The sequence below is a fragment of the Lepisma saccharinum genome, chromosome 14 (genome assembly GCF_977018435.1).
Source record: "Lepisma saccharinum chromosome 14, izLepSacc3.1, whole genome shotgun sequence".
NCBI lineage: Eukaryota > Metazoa > Arthropoda > Insecta > Zygentoma > Lepismatidae > Lepisma > Lepisma saccharinum.
Genome location: NC_139242.1, coordinates 52,283,595 through 52,307,900, shown reverse-complemented (window position 1 = coordinate 52,307,900; position 24,306 = coordinate 52,283,595). Strand labels below are relative to the sequence as shown.

Genomic DNA, 24,306 nt, shown 5'->3' with positions numbered 1-24,306 from the left:
AGCCCAATCAAAAAATAGGCTATGGAGTGAAGAGTAGTTCTAGGAACAGTTGACTACTATTAGTTAGCCTTGTAATCAGTTTGCAACCTGGCATCCCTAACTGTGTCAGTTTTACGAGGGCCACTATTTATATTTTGAGCCTAACAATGAAAAACAGGAATTTGGCATTGAAAACTGCTTTATTGTTTTTCCAAGTATTCTCCTTTATGGTCAATACACTTTTGCATTCGTTCGAACCATTTGTCAAAGCAGTTTTTCCAATCTTCTTGAGACACCTCCATAATATGGTTTTTGAACGCATCAATGGCATCTTCCGCTGACGAAAATCGTTGTCCACGCAATTTATTCTTGACATTCGGGAACAAGAAGAAGTCATTGGGTGCCAAATCAGGACTGTACGGCGGATGACCCATCAATTCAAGTTTTTGACTGTTCATAAAGTCGGTTGTTAGATGAGATGTGTGACAGCTGGCATTGTCTTGATGAAGAATGATCCGATGGCGTTTGTTTGTTTTCCGTATTTGACCGAAGACCTCTGGCAAACAAATTGTTGTGTACCATTCAGAGTTGACCGTTCTACGTTCCTCTAAAGACACAGTTGCCACATGACCAGTTTTCCCGAAAAAAAAACAGGCGACCATTTGTTTCGATGTGCTTCGAGCGTGAACAACTTTTGTTGGATTGGGTTCAACACCAATACAGTCGACTGCTGTTTACGTTCCGGCTCATATGCATATATCCATGATCCATGATTCGTCACCTGTTACAATCTTATATACGTCTTTTGAAGCACCACGATTGTATTTATTGAGCATTTGTTTCCACCAATTGACGCGAGCAGCGTCTTTTTGAGTTTTTGTCAAATTGTGTGGGATCCAACGAGAACATACCTTTCTCACAGCTAAATGATCATGTAATATTTTATATATGCTGGTGGAACTGATGCCTATGGTTGCCTCAATCTCACAGTATGTCACATGATGATCTTGCAGTATTAGGTTTTGCACAGCATCAATGTTTTCTTGAACAACAACTGATTTTGGACGACCTTCGCGAATCTCGTCGGTGAGCGAATGGCGGCCACGATTAAATTCGTTATACCAGCGTTTCACAGTGGCAAAGGATGGGGCTTCATCGCCAAATGTGGAAGAAAGTTGATCGATGCACTCTTGTCTTGATAATGCACGTCGAAAATCGTAAAAAATCATCGCACGAAAATGTTCACGAGTTAATTCCATTTTATTGTTGTCGCGCAATCTCCAAGGCAACATAAACAACACAAATGAAGCTATTGACAAAACATTTGAAGTACGTTATGGTCAATAATACCAGACGATTCTGTGCAAACGTCAAATCGTGCCTAACTTCAATCAGTGTTGCCAAGGCTCAAAATATAAATAGTGGCCTCCGTATTCAAATGTGCATGTAAAATTTGGAAACCCATTAAATTTAGTAGTATTAACACACTTGGTGTTATTTCTCTTGTAGTATACAGTTGTTACAGACATAAAAACACAGTTTCTTGTTGTGATGTTTCAGGAGAACACGTGCTCCCTTCATCAGACATTTATTTTTAGTTTGATTAAAGATACACTTATAACAATGGTTACAAATCTTTAAAAAATAATCTGTTACACAATGTTACATTGTTGGAATCATCATCATTCTTCAGTTTCCTGCCTCTGGCTGGGTCAGCATAGAAGTCAAGCCTCTCCCATTTTTTCATGGTCTTCCACCACTCCTCTCTTTCCACGGTGTTCCAATCTTGTCCTCTTCTCCTAACACTATCTGCTCTTTCCACTGACATCTTGGTCTCCCACTTGGCGTTACTCCCACTCCTTGTACATTGTAAGCTCTTACTGGTAGTCTTCTGCATCCATCCTCTTCATGAGTCCGAACCATCTCATTTGCGCCTGATCTATCCTGTCCTGAAGCTTCACCACACCCACTGTCTGTCGGATCTCCTCATTCCTTATTCTATCCCTTCTAGTCTTCCCCAATATACTCCTTAAAAATTTCATCTCCACTGCCTGCATATTTCTTTTGTCTCTCTCTGTCATTGTCCAAGTTGCTGACCCATACGTAATTATTGGCACATAGTATGGCACATAGTATGTGTTACATATTACCTTCTTGCATTTCATAGGTGCATCCCTGTTCCATATTAATCTACGAATGCTTTGATATAGCCCACCAATTATTTGTCCTCTTCTGTTTACCTCCTCATCTATTCATCCACTTCTCTCAATTATGCTTCCTAGATATTTGAAGCTTTCCACTACCCTCAACTCTTCCATGTCTATCTTTATTCTTGGTTCATTACTGGCTCTGTTTCTTGTTGTTATTAACACCTCGCTCTTTTCTGCACTAATTTCATTCTGCTCTTCTGATTTCCTCATTCCAACTATCTAGCTGTGTCTGTATTTCTTCTTCCTCTGTTTCCCCATAAGTCACCAGCAAACAACAGGGCCTTCACCTCTTCCTCTATCTTCTTCCCCACCTCTTCATTAATTGTTGAAATGTAGCAACAAGCAGTCTGCTTTATTATTATTTAAGATGAAAATTTCTTATCACATTTTTAAAAAATTATGTATCCAAAATATCATCAGGCAATTCAAATCATTATCCCTTTTACAGAGATTCTTGATGTTTTCAGTTACATTGAATTTTAAAGATGGTTCCCTACTCCACTTGTAAAAATGGAAAATCCATAGTGGGTCTATGTTACCATTTTCATTATTTAATTTATTCCAGTGTTCTTCTGCAATGAACAAAGCTTCCCAGACATTCAAATCTATGTTTCCCCTCTTATTGTAATTTTCCTTCACATTTGTCCTACATAATTCTTTAAACATAAAAAAGGTAAAGTGCTCCCCTGTGCTTAGCACCACGCCATGAAGGCGTATAGGGGGTGTGAGGGTAACACCTCACACTTCCTTGATCCAGTCGTGAGTGGGGGTGATGTGATCAGCATCACGCACCTGACCACCTTTACTCCCCAGGGTTTCCTCCAAGTACCCATGTCATTCGACACTGGGTGGGCGCCGGGGCTGCTTCCAACGTTAGAGAAGTTCCCGGATTTGAACCGATACAGGATGTCCCATGTAACTTAACAAATCAAAATATCACAATAAATATGCAAGTCACCTATGCTACAATGAACCCACCCTACCACCCCTCGGGTGGGGAGGGGCCAACCTTGAAATGTTAAAAGGGAACCCCTATTTTTTATTGCAGACTCGAATTTGACATCCGAAAATACGTACGTTTTGTCTGACACATTTTGTTCCATTCGTGATACATAGATGGTGCCGTAAGCGAACGTGTTGGTTGTGTCTCGCAAATGCAGTGGCTGGAAAGTGTGCGAGCAGGGATACTATGGTCTAGAAGCATTGTGCTCACTCTCTCAGTAGTCAGTGATTGTATGGTCAGTGCAGTGTGAGCGCAAAGAGTCAAACGACACAGTTACGTGGGGTATTCAACATCATGGATTATCTATCCGTAGAAAAAATTGAAATGATCCTTGTTTATGGTGAATGCAGAAGGAAGATCGATGATGCTGTGATCCTTTATGCGAAACGTTTTCCTGACAGGCTACGATCACATTTTTAGTTTGTTCGAGTTGTCAAACAGTTTTGTGCCGAAGGAAGTGTACACCCTAAAAAAAAGTGTTCGTAGAGCAACTGCCACTGGAGAGCATAATGAAGTTGCGGTCGCAGCCACGGTGGCTCATAATCCCCAGGTGAGTAAGCGAGTAATATCATTGCAGTTAGGATAGTGTTTGGAGAATATTGAAACTTCACATATTTCATCCCTATCATGTGTTCATGCATCAGGAACTTCATGATGGCGATTTTCACAATCTAGTGGTGTTTTGTGAATGGGCATGCAAACAAATACTAGTCGACCAGCAGTTCTTTCGTAGAGTACTTTTCTCCGATGAGTCAACATTCACAAACCACTGTCAGGTTAATTGTCACAATATACATTATTGGAGTGTGTGAAACCCACATTGGTTGTGTCAACGTCAATTGGTTGGTTAACATGTGTAGTGGAATCATGGGCAACAAACTGATTGGTCCCTATGTTATTGATAGTACTTTGAATGGGCACAAATATCGAACGTTTTTGTATGAGGAATTACAGACATTGCTTGACAATGTAAATCTTGCACTGCCACAGCACATGTGGTTCCAACATGATGGTTGTTCAGCACATAATGCAATAGTAGCATGGGAGGAATTAAACAGCATGTACAATGGTCGTTGGATCGTTAGAGGTGGTCCGGTGCATTGGCCTGCCAGATATTGCATTGCCGGATTACTTTTTGTGGGGATATCTGAAAGCACGTGTTTATCAAGATGTAGCAACAACATGCGTAAACATGATCGAATGAATAAGAAATGCTTGCGCACACATGATGCAGATACACTTCTGCCACTGGACAACGGATCAACAAATGCATTGAAGTTCGAGGACATCATTTCGAGCATTGCATGGAATAATTGCTTCTATCACCTCGATGGTGAGAGGTGAGGGGACTCACCAAAAACAAGCACCCCAATGGTGAGAGGTGAATGGACAGCACCATCTAACTATCAGGAATTGAACAAAATGTGCTGGACAAAACCTACGTATTTTCAGACATCTAATTCGAATCTGCAATAAAAAATAGGGGTTCCCTTTTAACATTTCAAGGGTGCACCCTGCCACACACCCCTGGGGGTGGTGGGGTGGGTTCATTGTAGCGTAGGTGACTTTCCCCCACAATACTATTATACTTTCATGTGGAACATTTTAGCCCGACCCTGTGGCCGAGTGGTTAGCACATTGCGCTGCGACGCCAAGGGTCCCAGGTTCGAATCCCGGTCGGGCTTGGTTGTTTGTGAATGTCCATTCATCAATTTCATCATTTCATCACTCATCCCCATCTTCGCAAATTAGCCAAGAGGCACAAAACGCGAAGTAAAATAAACTAAATCAATCAATCAATCATGTGGAACATTATTTGTTCGATGCATATTTCTCGCGATATTTCGATTTGTCAAGTTACATGGGACACCCTGTATATTCCTGTGGTTTCCACATCTTGTACAGGATTTTCTTATTTTGTATTCATTAAATGTACATTCCAAATTCATTGGTGATCTAAAAACAATTTCGAAATTAAATCTTCTAAGAATTTTTGCAATTTCATGTGCCTAATCCCTTATGGAAAGGAATACAAACCAATTTCTTTCCAACAGATTTTCTCATCCTTCTTCTTTTTTCTCTTAGTTTTCTTGTGAATGTTTTTTTTATTTGGTCTATTCTGTTAGTGCTAAAACCATTCCCTTTTGCTATACTGAAACACTTTGTATTTCTTCCCCACTGATGGAATTTGAACCTAACACAAAACGTACCTGCTATGGCAACTTGAGATATGTTTCCATGTTCTTAACCTGAACACCTGGATATTCATTCATGAAGAGAAACTATTCAATGTGAAATGGATCGCAAAACTGGCTGATACTTGATCTTTGTCACATGTCTGACATGAGTAACTGTGCTTCTTGATAAATTACAGGAAGCATTATTTGGTTATATCCAAGGTAAGCAAAGTAAGGTCTTTCTTACCTTTACCATTCTTCTCACAAGTATTCTGTACTCTATAGGCTGTATCTAAACTGCAGAGCCTAACTAAACTCAAGGCCTGCCAAGCATCTTTCTGTTGGTGAGCATGGTCAGTGCATTGAATCCCATCACCCCTGTTGCAACTTTTCTATTCAAACCATCATGTGAGTGAATATCCAGCACAACTATTTTCAATTATATTTTTACATTTCTTACAGTTAATGCACTAAAATGCATAGTTATTCCATTTTGTTATTAGCTTTTACATACCATGTTCAAGAGAAAGCTTTAAAAGTTAGGGGAGAATTTTAGTCATAAAGTTTGTTGTTTGTCCTCTCATGTACAACTCTAAATTTTGGATTTGGGAACTGTGGGACCATTTATTCTTTGGATTAAAGGACAGAATATGAAACATAATAGGTTACAGTATATTACACTCAGTTTTCTTGATCTAACTCAGTTTTGCATTGGTTATTCTGTTCAAATACCAGCTAACTAAACTTTATTCCTGTTATTAACAATAAAAATAACAAGGCTTTGTGCTTATTTTGTAAATTGAAATGAATTATGGCAATATCATGGGAGGGGAGTTGATGGACCCTTCTCTTGCAACTCCTCTCACCAAGGGAAAGAGTGCTAACTATTGAGCTATGCAGGACCTCAACTTGTAGTACTTACCTTGTTAACATTATTCATTGCTCCTAATAGCCTTTCACATAGTCCTTTATCTCCAACAACATATTGTCTTCCGTAAATGTATGACATACTTATTTGAATCCTCATGATGACAAGGTTTTACATAGAGTTCTTCATCCATCATGCTTCCCAAGAAAGTCTAAATCTTTTCTTGTGCTTTTTTATATCCATACAAAGAGTTGAGACATGTTGCAAAACGTATTTAACAGTTATTTCTTCCATTCTCCTCAGCTTCACCTTTATGATGTAGTATGGTCACAAAAAGTGCCAATATATTATGTCTACGGGTGGAGAAAGGCCTAAATGAATTTTAAACTGATAAGCCCTTGATAAACACAAACATTAGAAAATTACAATGTGCTTCCCTTAGCTCCCCCCTCACCTTCAGCAAACCCACACTTTTCATTCCTTCTTTGTTTTATTAAATATTTGCGGATATGATTGTAGATTGAGAGACGTCCAGTTTGTACACCTTCATTTTACAGTAGATCCCATTGTAGGTAGTCAACATACAATTTACTTCATGTGGCCCCCAATACTGCATGTAGTAACATACACGTACATTCAAACATAATGAGGTAAGTGAATACAATTACAGTAAATTTCAAATTTTGAACTTCGGTTCAAGGCATCCTTATCCTATTTGTTTCTTCTGATTGATAATTACAAGTATTTTGTGAGCATATAATAGCATGATGAGAGAGAGTTTGTTTGTAACCTTTACACTTACATAAATATGTATAAGTATGTTTTTTACCCATTTAGTTTTTCATACAATATTTGCATGATTGTTGTATGATGTAGTTTCTATTTGCAATCATTCCTGTTTATTTAAGCTTGACGAGGACAATGACCCTGAAGGGGTTGGGGTCACTTACAATCCTAGATCAGAAAGCACAAACTGCTTAGGTTGTTCAGGCAACCAAAATTCAATGGTAAGTTACAACCTGTTCCAAGTTATGTGTGCATATATGTGTATAGCATATAGAGCATAGTATGCAGAATTGATGTGCCATAAGATGCAAATTTGGTGTTCGACAATAGTTATTTTACTATATAGAAATCACCGATATTCAATTTGCCGCCCTATTACATTGATGGGGGTGCTATTAGCATGTAGAGGTTTCAAAGCCACCATGCACTTTTGTCTGCAGTTCTACAAATTTCATCGTGACTTCTACAGAATAATAACACACGCACATTGATGACCTTGCTGTTCAACTTAAAGTTTCCTTTCATCAGAATTAGTGTTCTTTAGCTTATCCAAGATCCAAAAGGTATTTATTAGGGATGGGACCGATTAATCGGTACTCTATCGGTATCTACCGATATAGGCATATCGGTGTATCGGTTTATCGGTAAAATTACCGATTATTTTACCGATCTGATATATCAATAACTATCTGATAATTTAGTGCAAAATTCTGCCATTTTGTTGTAATTTTAATAGAAAATCTCCATGCCCTTCTAAAAAAGTAAATGTTTAAATAAGCAATTTCTTTTGAACCACATTCACCTTGAAACACACATTTATTAAGGAAGTCAATGAACCTTTCAGGTTCTTTAAGGACCATTTTTAATTTTATATCGGATCGGTAGAATATCGGTTATCGGTATCGGTAAATTTTATATCGGTACTTTATCGGTATCGGCCAAAATTTCATATCGGCCCATCCCTAGTATTTATGCATGTAACATTCAATTAAATTGTAGTATCTTCTTCCAAAGAAATTATATTATAATAGTAATATTTTCACAGGCATCATAGTTAAGAGTGGTAGGGGAAATGTTCTTTCACAATAACCCAGAAAAATGTAGTGTGAATATGTGTGATGATATATCATACCACTGAATAAGCCCCAAATAATTCAGGGATGATATATTCTCATCTGAAATTACTCTTATATATAACAGTGTAATATTGAAAAATATATGTAATAATAGTACACATTGTTGTTTATTTTTGTTTTGTTTATTTTTTAAAAAAAAACATAATGTGTGTGTCAACACTGGTGCTATTTGCTCACAAAATGGGGATATAAGGCCCTTAGCAAAAACACAACTAATGTGGTTCATTGAATGAAAATAATAAATATTATTGAGATCAATAACATATTAAAGCACATCGAAGAACTAAAATCAATACCCCATTGATAAGAATTTACATATTTTTCAAGAACACAATGAAGAACTAAGATCTCTACACCATGGATAAGGTTATATCCATATTTAATTAAAACACTACTGAAATCACTACACCATTTATAAAAGCAGATGCAGTGAAATGGTACTCAGCACCAGATAGACAAGACACAGGAGCACACAAGGCACTGGCTGTAAGTTCAGAATGCTGTTCCCAGGTGTACTATGTGAAGAGACTTTGTGGTGCCTTCAAGGTCAACCCTTACACTTGGGTACAAAAGTGAAAAACTAATAGAAAAAGTACTCAATATATTAATAGCATGGAGCCCTTAGTTGAGCAACAATGATGATGATCTGAGGAATGAGTCTGGGGATGAATGTCATTTGTGCAATATGGACTTACATACTGAAATGGAAATGCTATATTTTTAAGTTAAATTGTTGTTGCAGGTATTGCTGGTACATCAGTAAGGGCTCATATTAATATGTGTCAATGAACTATCAAAATTGACTACAGGTACACACAAGCTAAGTAGTCGAACCCTTTTTAAAAAATCTTCAATCAACAGTACCTACACAACCCACAATCTAATCTTCAAAGAATTAAATATGAGAGAATAACCACTACAGAAAGAACGTGCACACACAACTTTCACCTGGTATAACTGAAATAATAAGTTTAGCATGAAATGTTAATGAACATTATCCATTGTCTAGTGCTTTAAACCAGTGGTTCTCAAACTTTTATCTCACTGTACCCTTTAGTCATTAATTAAATATCTTACGTACCTCCCCCCATAGGTTTTCTCTGAATAGTGGGTCTTGGGGAATTATTTTGGATGCCTGATTGGTGGGGCGTTTTTGATATGTTGGAGGTATTTATCTGCAATAGAGCAAAATTACATTCGGGCTGTATGTGGAAAGATGGTAAGCAAATAAACATTAGAATCCTACGTTCATTATTTTATTGGGTGTTCCTACATTTACAATCTTTATGATTAGTTACAAGAATAAAAATGTGAAACACTAGCATGCTAGGAAGTATGTAAAGAACTTTGATTTTCATATATTTTTCCAGAGGTGTTGGAAGAAACGTAAAGGACAAAATAAGTTTGTGAACTGTCAAGCACAATTTTGGAGTTTTTTATTGTGAATCCTCAAGAGTTTCTAGTGAGACGGATGTGCCTGCATAGCCTGACACAGTTCTTGCTGTGTGGTTGTGCAATTCCAACTTTCAAGCAGAGATTCGGCTCCCAATTTAGTCTTATTATAGATTTCGAACTAGAATTTTATTTCAAAACATATGAAACAAAGATAAGTGTGTTAGTGACAAAATTGGCATTATTTTCCTGTTGAGTGTTAAAGCTATGAACAATGAAGTCTGTCCTACACACCTGCAGCAAAAAAATTGTTGTGTGGGTATTCTCGACATTTCTCTTCCGAGCTGATCGCATATTCCCTTCAAGTCGTTCATGTAACCCTGGGGGTACTCGTACCACAGTTTAAGAACCACTGCTTTAAACTATATTTACTATTCTAACACTACGTTTCGAGAGAGCACCTCTTCTCTAGTCTTGAGGTGAAATTTCTTTTGCCAATCACTAACATTCAGAGGATTATAAGATGAAGTTTGCAAATAACCAGTTCAAAAATCAGTTAAGTGTTTTGAACAATAGGCACAAGTGCATCTTAATATTTATGGTCAAAAGTAAGAAAAAAGTGAAAAGTAGGGGAAAAAAACACATCATCAAGAAATGATGGTTTGTATCTTAAATCCATAAAATTGTTCTGGTATGTATGCGTTTTTCATTAGTATTCATGCATTCTACTTATAAAATTGCAACTATAAGACTTTCTTATGGTACACTAATGTGACTTGACACATGAAATACACATGTATTTTCAAAAAAATCAAATACTCCTATTAAATTGGATTATGTTGCTCAAGAAACATACAAATAAATGTCTTCATTGTTTTCCAAGTAAAAGTGATTTCAACTCATGGGCATAGTGGTAATGTCATCACTTTGTAATCAAGGGGTCCTGGGTTCAATACCCAGTAGAGGCATGTAGTTGTTTGGATCCCACTTTAAACTGTTGGTCCAGTCCCAATTAGCATAAAGTGGACTCAAACTAATTTCAACTTACTTTATAAGATTTCAAAACTAATTATATTTTCTTTGTAGATCAGTTTAAGAAGTGTATATATAAGATTATTTTAATAACCAAATAAGCACCATCTATGACTTATTCATGAAATGAACTTACCAGATAATAAATGAACAAAATATTTCTAAATGTAGTTATCATTTTCATGTACTCTCATGGTTTGTCTTGAAAATTGAGAAAGATTACCAAAATATTTCTGAAAAAAGAATGAGAAAGATTACCAAAATATTTCTGAAAAAAAAATAAGAAAGATTACCAAAGTATTTCTGAAAAAATAAGAAAGATTACCAAAATATTTCAGAAATGAGACAGGTGTTAAATATCAGGTATTTTTGCACCAAAAAAAATTCAATTGAACTTGGCAGCTTCTTAGAGCTTGTAGAGTGTGATAACTTTAGCACTTTAGAATAGATTCACTGTAGATGCTACATTACAATAGTCCTTTAAAAGAGAAGCTTATTTAGAAGTAGTTATTCTCTTCACAACAAATTTATGAGTTCTAATTTTCTAGCAAATGCCTGAATCATTTAAACTTGCTGCATGGGAAGTACCACTTAGCATTTTTCATGCATTCTATCTTTTCATTTTTACTTATTAAATATGTACAATGTTTCATTAAAAATCACCCAAGGTTCACCAACCAAATTAATTTGTATCTTTGAATACCGGTATTTCAATTGTGCATTCAAGTAAAAAGAACGAAGAAAACAATGAACACTTGGTTCTCTTCACTCCACTAACATAGTGGAATACTATGACTTTTTTTTCATTACTAACAAAAAATTTGGTTAAAAGTTGAAATTTTTGAAGGCGCAAAATAACAGCTAGTGAATCATTGGTGGTTTATATTATGTTTCTATGTAAGTGAAATGGAAGAATTGTAATATTATATGAAATATCATTAGATCATACTGTTTTCAAATGATGTATGCAGGTGTTCAATTAATGTGCAATTTTCAATGTTTTTATCAGTCACAAAGATAAGTCAAATTTAAGAAATGTATTATATTGGGTTATTACTCGGGTGAGTTCTGGAAACTGTTTCTTAACTCAGCTGACCAAAAACATGATAAAAACTCAATGTATATTGAGGAAGCAGTTGTTCTATATGTTTAATTAAGATAGTTAAATGTACTGTAAGTAAATTTTGTACTAAGATTGCAGTGAGTTGTCAGTGTGAGAGAAATGGAGAGGATTTTCCTACAAACACTGAAAAAAGTGTCCCATCATCCCTGTCAGACAAAATATGCCCCTGTCCTTTCCTGCCTTCTAACAGCAATTTTTTTCTTTTCTTTTCTTTTCTTTTTTTTTTTTTTTTTTTTTTTGCAAATGAGTGTAACAAACATTTCTATTCAGTTTCAAAACTTTCAACTGAAAATCTATTCATGATTTAAGTAGTTTTGCCAATTTACAAATTCCATCAGTGAAACTTTGGCAAAACTTCTGTACTCATGTATTCATGTATTGACTTACGAAAAGATCACACTATTATTATTTGACAAAGAGAGCAATGTACTGATAAAATTAATATGAACTATTCATAGGAAGAGTCAGGTATGCATATATTGTGTAATGAAATATGAAACCCTTGCATTTGAAGATTGTATTTATACAGAGTTCTTATAACAATGTTCATTGAATTTAAAAATTGGTTCTTTAATATGGTGATTCAATTTCAGTATTAATTTGATAGAACAGCTAATTTTGTTCTAGAACAAGAAAATATATATATCTAGACTGCACTTTAAATTATTAAGGCTCCTTGAATGACTAAGTCTTTGCAAATAGAAAGAATAGAGAAAAGAGTTGTTTGCATTGTTGTATTTATTTTTGTATCTTTAGCAGGGGAATAATCAAGAAGAAGAATTTGAGAGGGTTTTCTTTTAACAGTTACAGCCAGTTTTAATGATCATTCATAGTGAAATCTAGTTTTTACTAGTAAAAAATTAAAGTTGGTTTCTAGTTAAAACCTACTTTTAACTAACATAACTATAGTTGACACAAAGTTACACTAGTCATGCTACAAACTATTTTAAAAATTGTGGATAAAATATTCCATCATTCATGGGTAAATTATGAGAAGTCCATTAGTTTACACTAGTATTAACTATTGAAGACAATTGGGGAGCTAATTGAAAAGAAGTAGTAGCAGACTGGTCACAAAAGCCAAAAATGGCAGCAATAGGGCTCGATACACTAAGCAGGTGTAACCCAACGAAAACAAGTCATTCTGGCAGGCCTTGGCCCTTAGAGGGCAGTTCCGCCATGGAGTTTGGTAGTTTTACTGTAGGTCATTAAAACTATTTGTAATTAGCTAAACGAAGTCCATTTTTCAAAAATTTAACAGTTTTAAATTAAGTTAAATTATGTGTGTGAGAGAGGGGATCATTAAGGTATATAAAATTTATAAATATCACACAAATACTACATTTTTCTACATGTTTTAAAACAGTTCTTTGACTGTTAATTGGCTGATACTGAAATCATTCTTTAGACACTCCATACTACTTTAGATAATACAGATATTTATATCACACACAAAAAATGCACAGTAATCAATCACAGTACCTACATTCCACCCCTGGCTGAAGCAATGAAATTCCCCTTCATTCCCGAAACTTGGGAGCTCTTGACCTTTGATGCAGGTGCAAGAAAATTTGCATGATGACATCAAAGTCACACATTTCTGTCTAAACAGGAGGTCACAACAGGGGTATTGAAAGTACAGATAAAGAAGCTCCCCTATGAAGGAACTTTTCTACAGTCTACAGAAGAGAATCTTCTAAATACTTGCAGCTACTTCAGCTCATAAACAAGATGATCGAATGTAATAGCTGCTGTTCATGTTCTGTTGATTTATCCCTAAAGTTGTGAGCTGTCTACATTTTCACTCTTCACTGCAAACAAATTATACAAAAAAGTTTTACCTAATGTCAAAGGGGGCTGATGGCAGTGTCAGGGGGGGGGGGGGCTGAGCCCTCTGCCTGGCTATGGGCCTGGTTGTATACCATAAACGATTGTAACTTACTACAGAGGACAGTTGATAGGTAAGGTATTTGTGGTTTCAATTTGCTGTTGTTGAACTGTAACAATCTTATACTTTGACCACACATTAAGTATCAATTGAGAACCAAACATTTGCCTGCTCTGGGAATATTTTAGCGGAAAATAGACATGCAACTTTTGACATCAGAACTTTAAAAATTAACATTATTGATTCATGCAATAGGTAAGTGAAAATGCAGTTGATATTACAGTGCTTGATTATTATCACAGAAATGTATCTTATGATTATCTTCTTACTTTGTAGTTCTCTGTTAATATGGTGGATGAAGCAAAGGACAATCACGTGCAAATGATTGAAAGAGCCGAAATTGCTAATCTTGTCCGCTCACGCATGGAGAGCCTCAATCTCCCAGGAATTGACTACGATGATGTAAGTGAGAAGAGGAGCAATCTCTCATATGTTATCATCAATCCTAGCTGTGATCTCAAATTGGAGGAAGGTGATATAATGTAAGTATATGTGTGTGTGTATTTATCTTATTTTGTGTACCTCACAGTAAACACCACACAAAATTAAAATGTCTATATTTTGCAGCCAAACTGCATGTTCACTGGAGTGAAAATATGGCATTTTTGTCCAGTGAACATGTGGCCAGGCTGTTAAATATAGAAATTTTTATTTTGTTTGTGTATCCTTTCCTTTATTTTTTAGTGTAAATACGGTATATGTGTGAGAGAGGGGGGAGGAAGATAGAGATGCATTGAGATGTCAAGAACTTCAAGATAAAAATTTTCGTATTGATGTCCTTGCCTTATCAGAAGTTTCTTTTTTTCTTACGTCTTACAACAAATAAGAAGCTCAAAAACCACTGCTGGCTTCCATGGTGAAGTGGTTAGCACAGTGTGCTACAACACCAGAGATCCTTAGTTTGAATCCATCCAAAAGTTTGAGAATTTCGATTCAAAGGGGGAGAATTTTGGCCCCTTAAGGTCCAAAAATTTGAAACCAGAAGGAGTGTGCCGAATCTAGAGGGTGAAACTTCCCTCATCCCCAGTGGCGAGTGTTCACAATAATGTTTTTGTACTGAATGCAAATTTACTCCTCTCCCTTGTAACTTCATCTTCAATTGAAAAAGTGAGAATAACAGTTCAATTTATTTTCAACAATTTCCCCCCAAATTCACGCTATATTGGAAGTAATACAAGAAGGACATAGGGGAAATTGTCCCTCTCCCCCTTAAAATCGGCTAGGTTTAGAGAATTCTCGCTCAAGTTTGCAACTATGTAGCACAGACATTTTCGAGTCTCCCTAGACACGCCTTGTATATGCTGTATTCTGGTGCCGAATGTAAAAAGTATTTCCACTTGCATCAGTGTTCGCACAGCGAAGTGAACATCTTCGGGGTATAGTGGCCAACAGCCCCTTAGCTGTCAGCTCTATGCAACACGCACAGCAATTGTGTTCAACGCCCTCTGTGGAACACCGTGGGAGTCAGTGTTACCAACTATCTAGAGAAGTTATCAGCATATACTCGTACATCAAACATAGTATTTTTTCCAATAAATATACGTATGTGTGTGTGTTTGTGTGTGTGTGTGTGTGTGTGTGCATTTAATATGTACGTAATTTAATAAATATACATGAGTGTTCATGTGCCCATGCGAACATTATCAGGCGACGCGCCTGCTCATCCCCCTACTAATACCACCATGGACCCAGTTCTATAGACAGTGTTTGTTGTGAATTTTGACTTTCACATTTTATTTATTTTTCAGTTATTTAATACGACCAAGTCCATTCTCTGCCCAAAAGACATTCGAAAGGCATAATAGCCGTAGAAAATCGAACATAAGTTTTTGTGCTGCACAACCAGGGCCTGGCAGTAGGAGAAATTCCACTGGGCGCCCACCATTAGTGACCAAAGCCAACTCTCTGTCACTGCCTGACAGTCCAACGGTCAATCCAGGAATGTGTCGAGGTCGTTCGAACTCTCTGCGAGTCGACGATATTCTTCTTCGCCGATCGAACTCTCTCCGTCAGGGTCTCACGTCTAGAAGAAAGAGCAGCTTAGAGGATTTCGGGATAACATTGCCGATTAACCCACCGCCTCCCCCACCCCCTCCGGCATCATTGGACAATTGCGGTATCAAGATAGCCCTAAACGGCAGCATTGGGCTGGAGGTCACTCCTCCGGAAGAGGCTGGAAGTGTGAGCGCTGGAAGCAGCAGCAGCGGGATGCCGTGCGAAACGAGTGATACGCAGCATCTTCAGGGAACAATTGTATGATATCATCTGATGTGGGGGAGGAGACTTAGCGGCACCGCACGTAATAAGTGGATCTAACAAGAGAGAGTAGTTCACGTTAAGACTGGTGTCTTCCTCACCACCACATTTCACACGATACACACTGAAATCGAGTCACTTCTGCACATTACACTTTGAGGCTCTTATCAGCACTCATGACTTTGGCCTTATGAGATAGCCTATTTGCTTCTATTTCTTACTGACTCATGATGGTTCTGAAGCAAGCCCTCAGAACAGATCGTAAGTTGTCAACTGTGTTGACCTGTACATTTTTCTTTGATGCATATATATCAAAAACAGAACAAAAAAAACATAGTTAACTTTGTATATACACAAATATTTTAGCGAGTGGAAGAAATGGTTAGTGACTATATATATATTTGATCATTTTGTATATATAGAAAGAGACTGACTGCATAGGGTAGTTCTAATTTTATCTAGGTCCTAAAAAATAATTTTTATCAATAGTGATATTAAGTCAAGGAAAATAATATTTGTGAACAGAGCAAAGGAGTTGAAAATAATTTTTTTAATGATACTATGTATGTGTGTGGTTCCATGACAACTTGGTTGTATTATTGTAATCTATAAGGTATCTGTTGATACACTGAATGATATATTGTTATTGAGACAAGGGTAGAAGCTTTAAATAAAAGAAATGTATCATAGCCTGAAAAATGTTAGTGTTCAACAAAATACTTTCTGTACCAAAATAAACTATATTAATCCATACAGAATTGCCTGTACAGTAATATTTACCAGTAATGTGAATACATGCTACTTCCTGTAGTTACTCTAGGAATTACATGTAGCACACGATAAACTAAAAAATGAAACTGAAGGAATATGTATGAACTATTAAGAAATAGATTCACTTTTACAGGAGGAAAAATATAATACTATTTCAATTGATTTGATTTAATTGAACTTCAAAATTATCATAGATAACAAATATTCATCTAGTGTAAAATGTTGTGGCAAAAATTGAATTCAATTCTACATTTATGAAACTCAATTTATAACTTCTCTCAGCAAAGTGCAAATACACTCCCATCTACGAAAACACAAAGTAATAGAATTTGTACATTTTATTTTTTGTGTTGAGCAAACATTTCAATTAATGTAAAGAATATAAACAAAATTGCACAGATGTTTGTTCAAATATTACTCACAATAACAAATAAGGAATCCTCAATTGCAGAACCATAAATTGTCAATTAAAGTCCCTGAAAGAAAATTAGATTTAAATCCAGTCTATTTCAACATGAAAATTGCCATATCATATTCAAATGTAAAATAAAATGCATTAAAGAAGGAAATAATGCACATAAAATGTGCAATCTTTGTATAAGATCTAAAAGGTCCAGTGAAACTAAATAAAATTCCAATGAGAATGTCATAAAAATATAAAGTTAGCCAAAGATTTAACAAACTAAGTATAAATTAAATTCTAAAAAATGCTGATGTTTCATTCCAAGTAGTACATGGGTGTTCATCAGAATCATTTATGTCAAGATATAAGTAAGACTGTTGACATACTGCAGATATTTAGTTCTGCAGAATAAAATATTAAAAAGAAAGTTTGATCAATGAGAACTAGGAATTGGGATCCATTCCAGTGCTATTGAGCAGCCCTGGATTCGATTAGTTTTTCACTCCTCACCTATTACCGTACCTTTGCGTAAATGTTCTTATCCCAGACAGAATGAAAAAGTACAAGATAGATGAATAGTTATGAGCTGGCATGGAATGCCAGAATCCCAGGTTAGAAATGTTTTCACACTTGAACAACTCTTGTGTATGCCACATTTAACTGAGATGTGGATAACACGATCTTTCATAGGTGTGCTGAAGACAGTAGTGTGTTCAGGAATTTATTTTGTGTGTTCATCTGTACTTTTATTTTTTCTGTACATCAAACATTCTTCTTATTTTAACACATCTGAAGGAAAATGCAAATGGCTTATCCTTACCATGCCCATGGCGTTGTATTGAGCTCTAATTTCCATCCACTTTTCCTCCCTGTTTTATCTCTAGGAACATTTCTGAAAGAAGACCCACATACTATTTGGACAAGTAATCACACTGAAAATTCTCATTATGCCCTATTTCCCTTTCTTCATTCACCAATATTTCTTGTAATTGCTTAATTTATTTGCCCTCTAGTAGGTTTTCCTGATGCCATGAAACTCCATTGAATATTCTTATTTGATTATGTTATCATGGATTAACTTTCATACTGTGTATCTGAAAAACTAATTTTGTTGAGGGCATGAAATATATTCAAATATTAGCTTTGACTGAAAGGTATGAAGAGAATATATACATTGAGATGAAATAATGCATAATAATATAAATCATTTGAAATAATTTTAGTTTCTACAACAATATCCATTACAAATACGTTAAATGCTATGGTTTTAGATCTAAACTAGCTAGTGAAAGTTCAAAACCATTTTGTCTACTATTAAGTCAGATTTCACACTGAATTACAATATACAGTACTTTCAATTCAAGGACAAATAGACATTCTCAGATACTTCCTTAAAGGTAAGTTTTATTAACATTTTTTTTGTAAAGTATGTAAAGCTACAACTGTCTCATTATTTCATGCTTAACCCTTGTAAACTGTTTTCAATTTTTAAAGTTATTGTTAAAGAGGATCTCATTAATACAATTAATGAGGTAGTTTCATTAGTTTGCTCCAGATATTGTTTCGTATTAATATCGTGTGAGCATTTGGTTTCAGAATTTTTTAAAGATACATAAGTCTAATCTTCATTACAAGTGATGTGCAAAGCTGTTCCATAGGTATCATAAATGTATGTGAACTTTATAGACATACTGCGTTTCCTTAAAGGGTTATATTATCCTTGAGGTTTAAATTTCAAAATAAAAACTTAAGGGTTAGTGACTTTGAATGTACCTCAAGAAGACTGTAAGTGTCAGAAACTGTACCTATATCGATTATTGTAAATGCCAAACTATCTGGCTACATATCTACTAAGCTGTTTCATTGGTTGTATGATGGTAAAACAAAAAATAACAAGGATTCCTCTATTTTTGTAAGAGCTTTATAATAGTATTGTTTATTGCTGAGGTCTAGTAGTGTGGTTCTAAAGATTTATAATGGTAAAATAAATTGTATTCCCTGTTTGTATGAAAATAAAGTCTTAGACGTTATACACTTGTGGAAGAACGAACCATTGAAAGATTACAATCTCTAAAAGTACAACTCATTCAAATTAGTCTAACTAGACCTGTCTTGATAGTAGAAAACGTACAATAAATAATGAATATATTCTATCCAGAATTTGTTAGAACAGAAGGATAGAAATTAGATACTATGCGAATATTCTCTAAAATGTAGCAAATTTTTCTCTACTATCTAATCGAAACTAATATAATCATTTTTATCTATGATGGCAAGTGCCAAAATGAACATGCATCAATAACAAATTTACATCTTTATGTATTATAAACTCTTTCCAACGTTTATCATCACTGTATACACTGAACATAATTTGTAAAGAAAAATTGATCGATTAGGTGCAGTGTTATTTCTGCATAGAACATTTCACGTAAATAGTGAATTATATAGAGTGGTCCAACTTCATATATCATCCTTTCAGCTTAGCTGCAACTTACGAGTATAAATAATCTGCTTATGTAATAAAGTATTGTAAATACTTATATACTTATAATATTGATATGATACAACTAGTGCACATTAAGACCTGAAGAAACATAAGAACATCTGAACCTAATTACGCTTATTTCATGTATCATATTATAAAGAGCACATTATATTTATTGTATTTTGCTGAATTGCAGTTTTATTTCACTTTCTTTACTGTTAGTGTTGTACAAGTGCAAAGTTGAACCCCATGGGCATCTGGAAAGGGGGGCAAGGGGCACCCCCTGGAAAAGGAATATCCTCCTAAAAAGTACGAGGGTGGATCATTAAGTATCGCACAACATTTTTTTAAAAAGGAAGTGTAATAGGTAAGACAACATAAATTATGCCCAATGAAATCACATCTTCTAGCTACATTTCGACATAGGAGCCAAGTCTTTCAACACATTTTTCCCAACGTAGCACTAGTTTCAATATACGCTGTTCATAGAACTCCGTCAAATTGGGAATACAGCCATCTGCACACAACCGATTGCACTTCTTGATCGGAATTGAAGCGTTGGCCACCTGGGAATTTCTTCATTGGGCCAAACAGATGGAAGTCTGAATTGTTGAACCACCCTGACAAGGTTGAGATGGATCCGCCGGTCGTTGAGAATTGCCTGCTCAATGGCTGTAACATTCCATTCCGTTGCAGCTGTTACTGGTCGCCCGGAACGTGACGAGTCAACAAGGTTCACACGGCCTCCTTGAAAGAATGTGCACCACCTGGAGATGTTGCTACGGTCCAAACAGTCTTCCCCATACACGCCCAACATATCCCTGAGAATTTTACTAGGGTTTTGTCCTTTCGCCAACAAAAAACGAACTACAGCTCTTTGCTTTTCACACGTTGACGAAAATAAAATGGGCGCCATCTTTGTTAAGTAGTTCATGCTTCTGCCGCAAGAGTTATACCTGATCGAACAAATGTCGTCTCTAGCACGAACTTCGAACTATACATCTGTAAAATTTCAACGTCCCAGCCACAATAACATCGCGGGAAAAAATTGTTGTGCGATACTTAATGATCCACCCTCGTATATATTTCACACACAATTTAATTTCAGTCATAGTAATTTATGTTAATTATTATAAGGGTGTTGAAAGAACATAATAATTTCAGACTGAAGCAGTGTTCTTTTTTAGGGGAAACCACTATTATGGGGGAAAATATGCCTCCTTTGTCCCTGCTGGAAAAGAAATGCCTTGCTTGCCCCCCTCCCCCTGGAAAATGTCCTGCAGACGTCCATATTGAACCCTAGTTTGAGAGTGTGATGATTTTAGCCAGCTTATGTAAGATTAGTGAAGAATTGTATATTTTGAGAACTGCCTATGCTGGAAATTTCTACTGTTTACAATAGACAGAAACTACTGAAACTCATTGGTTTCATACTGTACACCTTCAGTAGGTGGTGGTTAGCACATCATGCTACAGCACCAGGAGTCCTAGGTTTGAATCCTGGCCTGGCCATGGATGTTTATGTGTGTTCATTCATCACTTTCATCATTTCATCACTCATCCCCATCTTCGCAATTTGGCCAAAAGTGACACAAGAAGTGAAGTAAGCAAATTGATCAATCAACATGTTGGCTGTAAATATAACTTTTCATTCCTCCTGATTAAAAATTTGATTTTATATCTATTTGAAAATCTAAACACAGAACATGTTTCAAAAAACATATTGATCTACTGAAAACCATACAGTAGAGAAACTACAGGCGAGAATAATTTCTCAAGTATTATATTTAATATACATGTAGTGAGTTTAGCTTAAAATGCTGGCTGTAAATATTATATTTCATTCCTTATTATTAACAATTTTTATTTACATCTGTTTAAAATTCTGAACACAATAGATGTTTCAAAACACCTATCAAAAACAGTAGACAGAATTTTCAGCAGAGATACCTAGGTTTACAGCCGCCCAGGTCCACATCCATGGTAACGGTTGAAGTTTTTGCGTGCAATGACATGTAACCGGTCAAATGAATGTATCAATTCAATGTGAAGTCATGTGACGTGCAAAACGACAGTGTTGCAATATGCAGATATTCAACACCACAACAAGAACAATGCCTATATTCAGATGCATACTGTAGGCTGTGGAAAAGCTAATGTGTAAGTCACTAGAGTCATCAAACAGTTGGACTGCAACTGTAAGTTACAAGACTATGGACAAGTAACAGACAATTAGTCCGCGACAAACATGAAACTTATAAAGTGATTTACTAAACTTCACAAAATTAAATGTAGAGTATTACATTTTGTGTTTATATTATATTATTGCTCGTTTTTAACATCGGGAAATTAGTTTCTATTTCATATTATGTATAATATGTACCCGTCGGTGTATTCAATTTATCTGAAGCCAAAAACTGTAAATGAGTTTTCGATATTGCGAGCTTCACATCCGCTTCTGTGACGTCACAGGACTAGTCCAGTATAATCAACATTTAACACTAGAAGCGCCAGGATTTTGTACTACCTAGAAGCGCCACCTCCGGTCAAAATGACCGGTATTTAAAATTTGACCATTTCTCAAAATAAATATTGCCAATAATCATCTTATTTCTAATAAAACAAAATATTTTGGAAAAAAATACAAAATATCATGAAACCCAGCGATTTTTATTTTCCATGTACTAATTACAACAATAAATATTAATTTTCTTCAAGGAAATAAGTTTCCATCCTGAAATTTCACATATTACATTTTTTGCATTTCAGTACCTTTTCTACACCAGAAACACATTTTCCACAAACATATTTGTTACACATTGAACAAATGTCACTTGTTTTGTTTTCATTGCACAATGCCACCTGGATATTGGCGCCTCTTTCTGGAAACAGAGCCACTTACATTCCGTGCATGTGATATTGATGTTGACAATATTTTATTGGGCTTTTCATTCAAATGTCCTTCCCTCAGTTCCTCAGCCAATTCTATCAAAAATAATCCTCCCCATGACTGCCTTGTAAACTACCCATGCATTTATTGCTGCCAGATCTAAGATATTGTAAAACACATGTACCGGCCATCTACGTGATGAAGCACGGACTGAATATTTGTGTGCCATTTGATCAACAACATCAACACCGTATTTAGTTTTGTTGTAATACTTGAATGGTTCTGGGAGTTTCTTCTGGCTTTGCAAATCTACTTCTACATATGAATGCACGGAGCTTAGGAGTAGAACATTTTTGTATGGTTTAGCTTGGTATGCACACAATGTAATGTCCCCCTTTTTTAGCAAACATGTTTCATTCACTTGTGTTCTAATGTTCGCAATTTCATTAGGAATCTCCTTTCTATTTTTCTTCATAGTGCCAATTAGGCTTGTCTTCTTCTCCTTTAGCTTCTCAGCGAGTTTTAGCTTGTGAAATAATTGTCCGTATTTACATTTCTACCCGCATTTAGATAAGGTGAAGTAATTCTCAATACAGCATTTTCAGGTACAGTAACATTATCGTTCCTTGATTCATCTTTCCCAAGGTATGGAAAGGCATTGCACATGTATTTGGAATGTATGTCCACTAGCATCCAAAATTTTATACCAAATTTTTCTGGTTTGTTTGGCATGTACTGTGTAAATCTACACCTCACTTTCGAAGGAAACAATTGTTCGTCAACTGTCAGTGTCCAATGAGGACACATTGTCTAGAAAACATGCTTACAAACTGCAGTGTTCAAACGAAACTGAGTTTTAACTTTCTCCTTATCAGCTTCGACAATACGCCAAACATATATGGGCGAGTCCAAAAGAGGAAGGAAGAATAGGGGTGGAAACTGTAAGTGCAACGTTCCAATTGACAAGTGGTTTTCCATTGAAATACATTAGCGGTCAAAATGACCGGCAACGGCGCTTCTAGGTAGAAACACAAATATTTCCATTATTATTATTTTTTTTGTAAATAACGCATAGCAATAATAATGTACTGCAAATTTTAGGAAAAGTCACAAAATTTCAACGCACGAAGAAAAAGGTTTCTGTACAAAGCAGAAACTGCAATTTGAAAAACGGTCAAAATGACCAGCTTGGTGCTTCTAGTGTTAACACAGCGCATTGTAAAAGCATAATATTTAGTTTTCTGACCTAATCGTTCTTTTTCTTATTAATTCAGAATGTTGACTTCACCTCCAAGAACATTTCAAAATACATAAATGACATTTATAAACGTTAAATTCAAACTTTACAGTTCTGCATAATCTACTTTTATTTTTCAAATTAGTTAAAACTGTATCAAACATTTGAATCTTTCTCTAAATCCTTGAAAAATTCTCAGCATTCATATAAAATTAATTGCTATGTAATCAAAACTTATATGTTTGAGTTCCGTATTTAAGATAATTTTTGAAAATTTAAAGTAGAGGAGGATTGGGAAAGAGAAAGATTGGAATTTGTTTTAAATAAACTTATAAACTTTGAAAACTCAATTCTCATTTGTAGTTTGCTGAAATTTTTAATTTTCGATAAATATGGTAAATATTTGGCTGCACAAGTTACAGTGGTCATAGGTTGGCGTTATTTAAAAGCATTTTTCTTATTAAAGATTTTGCGTGCACAGGCACACACACGTTCAGGCAAAGAGTAGGAGTGTACAAATATGCAACAAACTTAACTAGTCTACTCTAACCTACTTGAAATGCCTGGATGCTAAGAATACCAAACTTAGCCCACTAATTGAAGCCTATGG

At 35.6% G+C, this 24,306-nt stretch overlaps 1 protein-coding gene across 11 annotated transcripts in view; it reads left to right on the top strand.

Annotated features, from left to right (window-relative positions):
• The window catches only part of SLO2 (slowpoke 2), a 388,893-nt gene extending 369,165 nt beyond the window's left edge, over positions 1-19,728 (top strand). For 8 of the 11 annotated variants that reach the window (XM_083135590.1, XM_083135592.1, XM_083135594.1 and 5 more), the window contains 3 exons: positions 7,146-7,244; positions 13,931-14,136; positions 15,403-19,728. In XM_083135590.1, coding sequence (XP_082991716.1) covers positions 7,146-7,244; positions 13,931-14,136; positions 15,403-15,913 — 816 coding nt within the window. In that variant the 3' untranslated portion in view covers positions 15,914-19,728. The remainder of the gene's footprint in view (positions 1-7,145; positions 7,245-13,930; positions 14,137-15,402) is intronic. The other 3 variants (XM_083135595.1, XM_083135599.1, XM_083135600.1) reach the window with 1 other exon arrangement.
• The last annotated feature ends 4,578 nt before the right edge of the window (positions 19,729-24,306 follow it).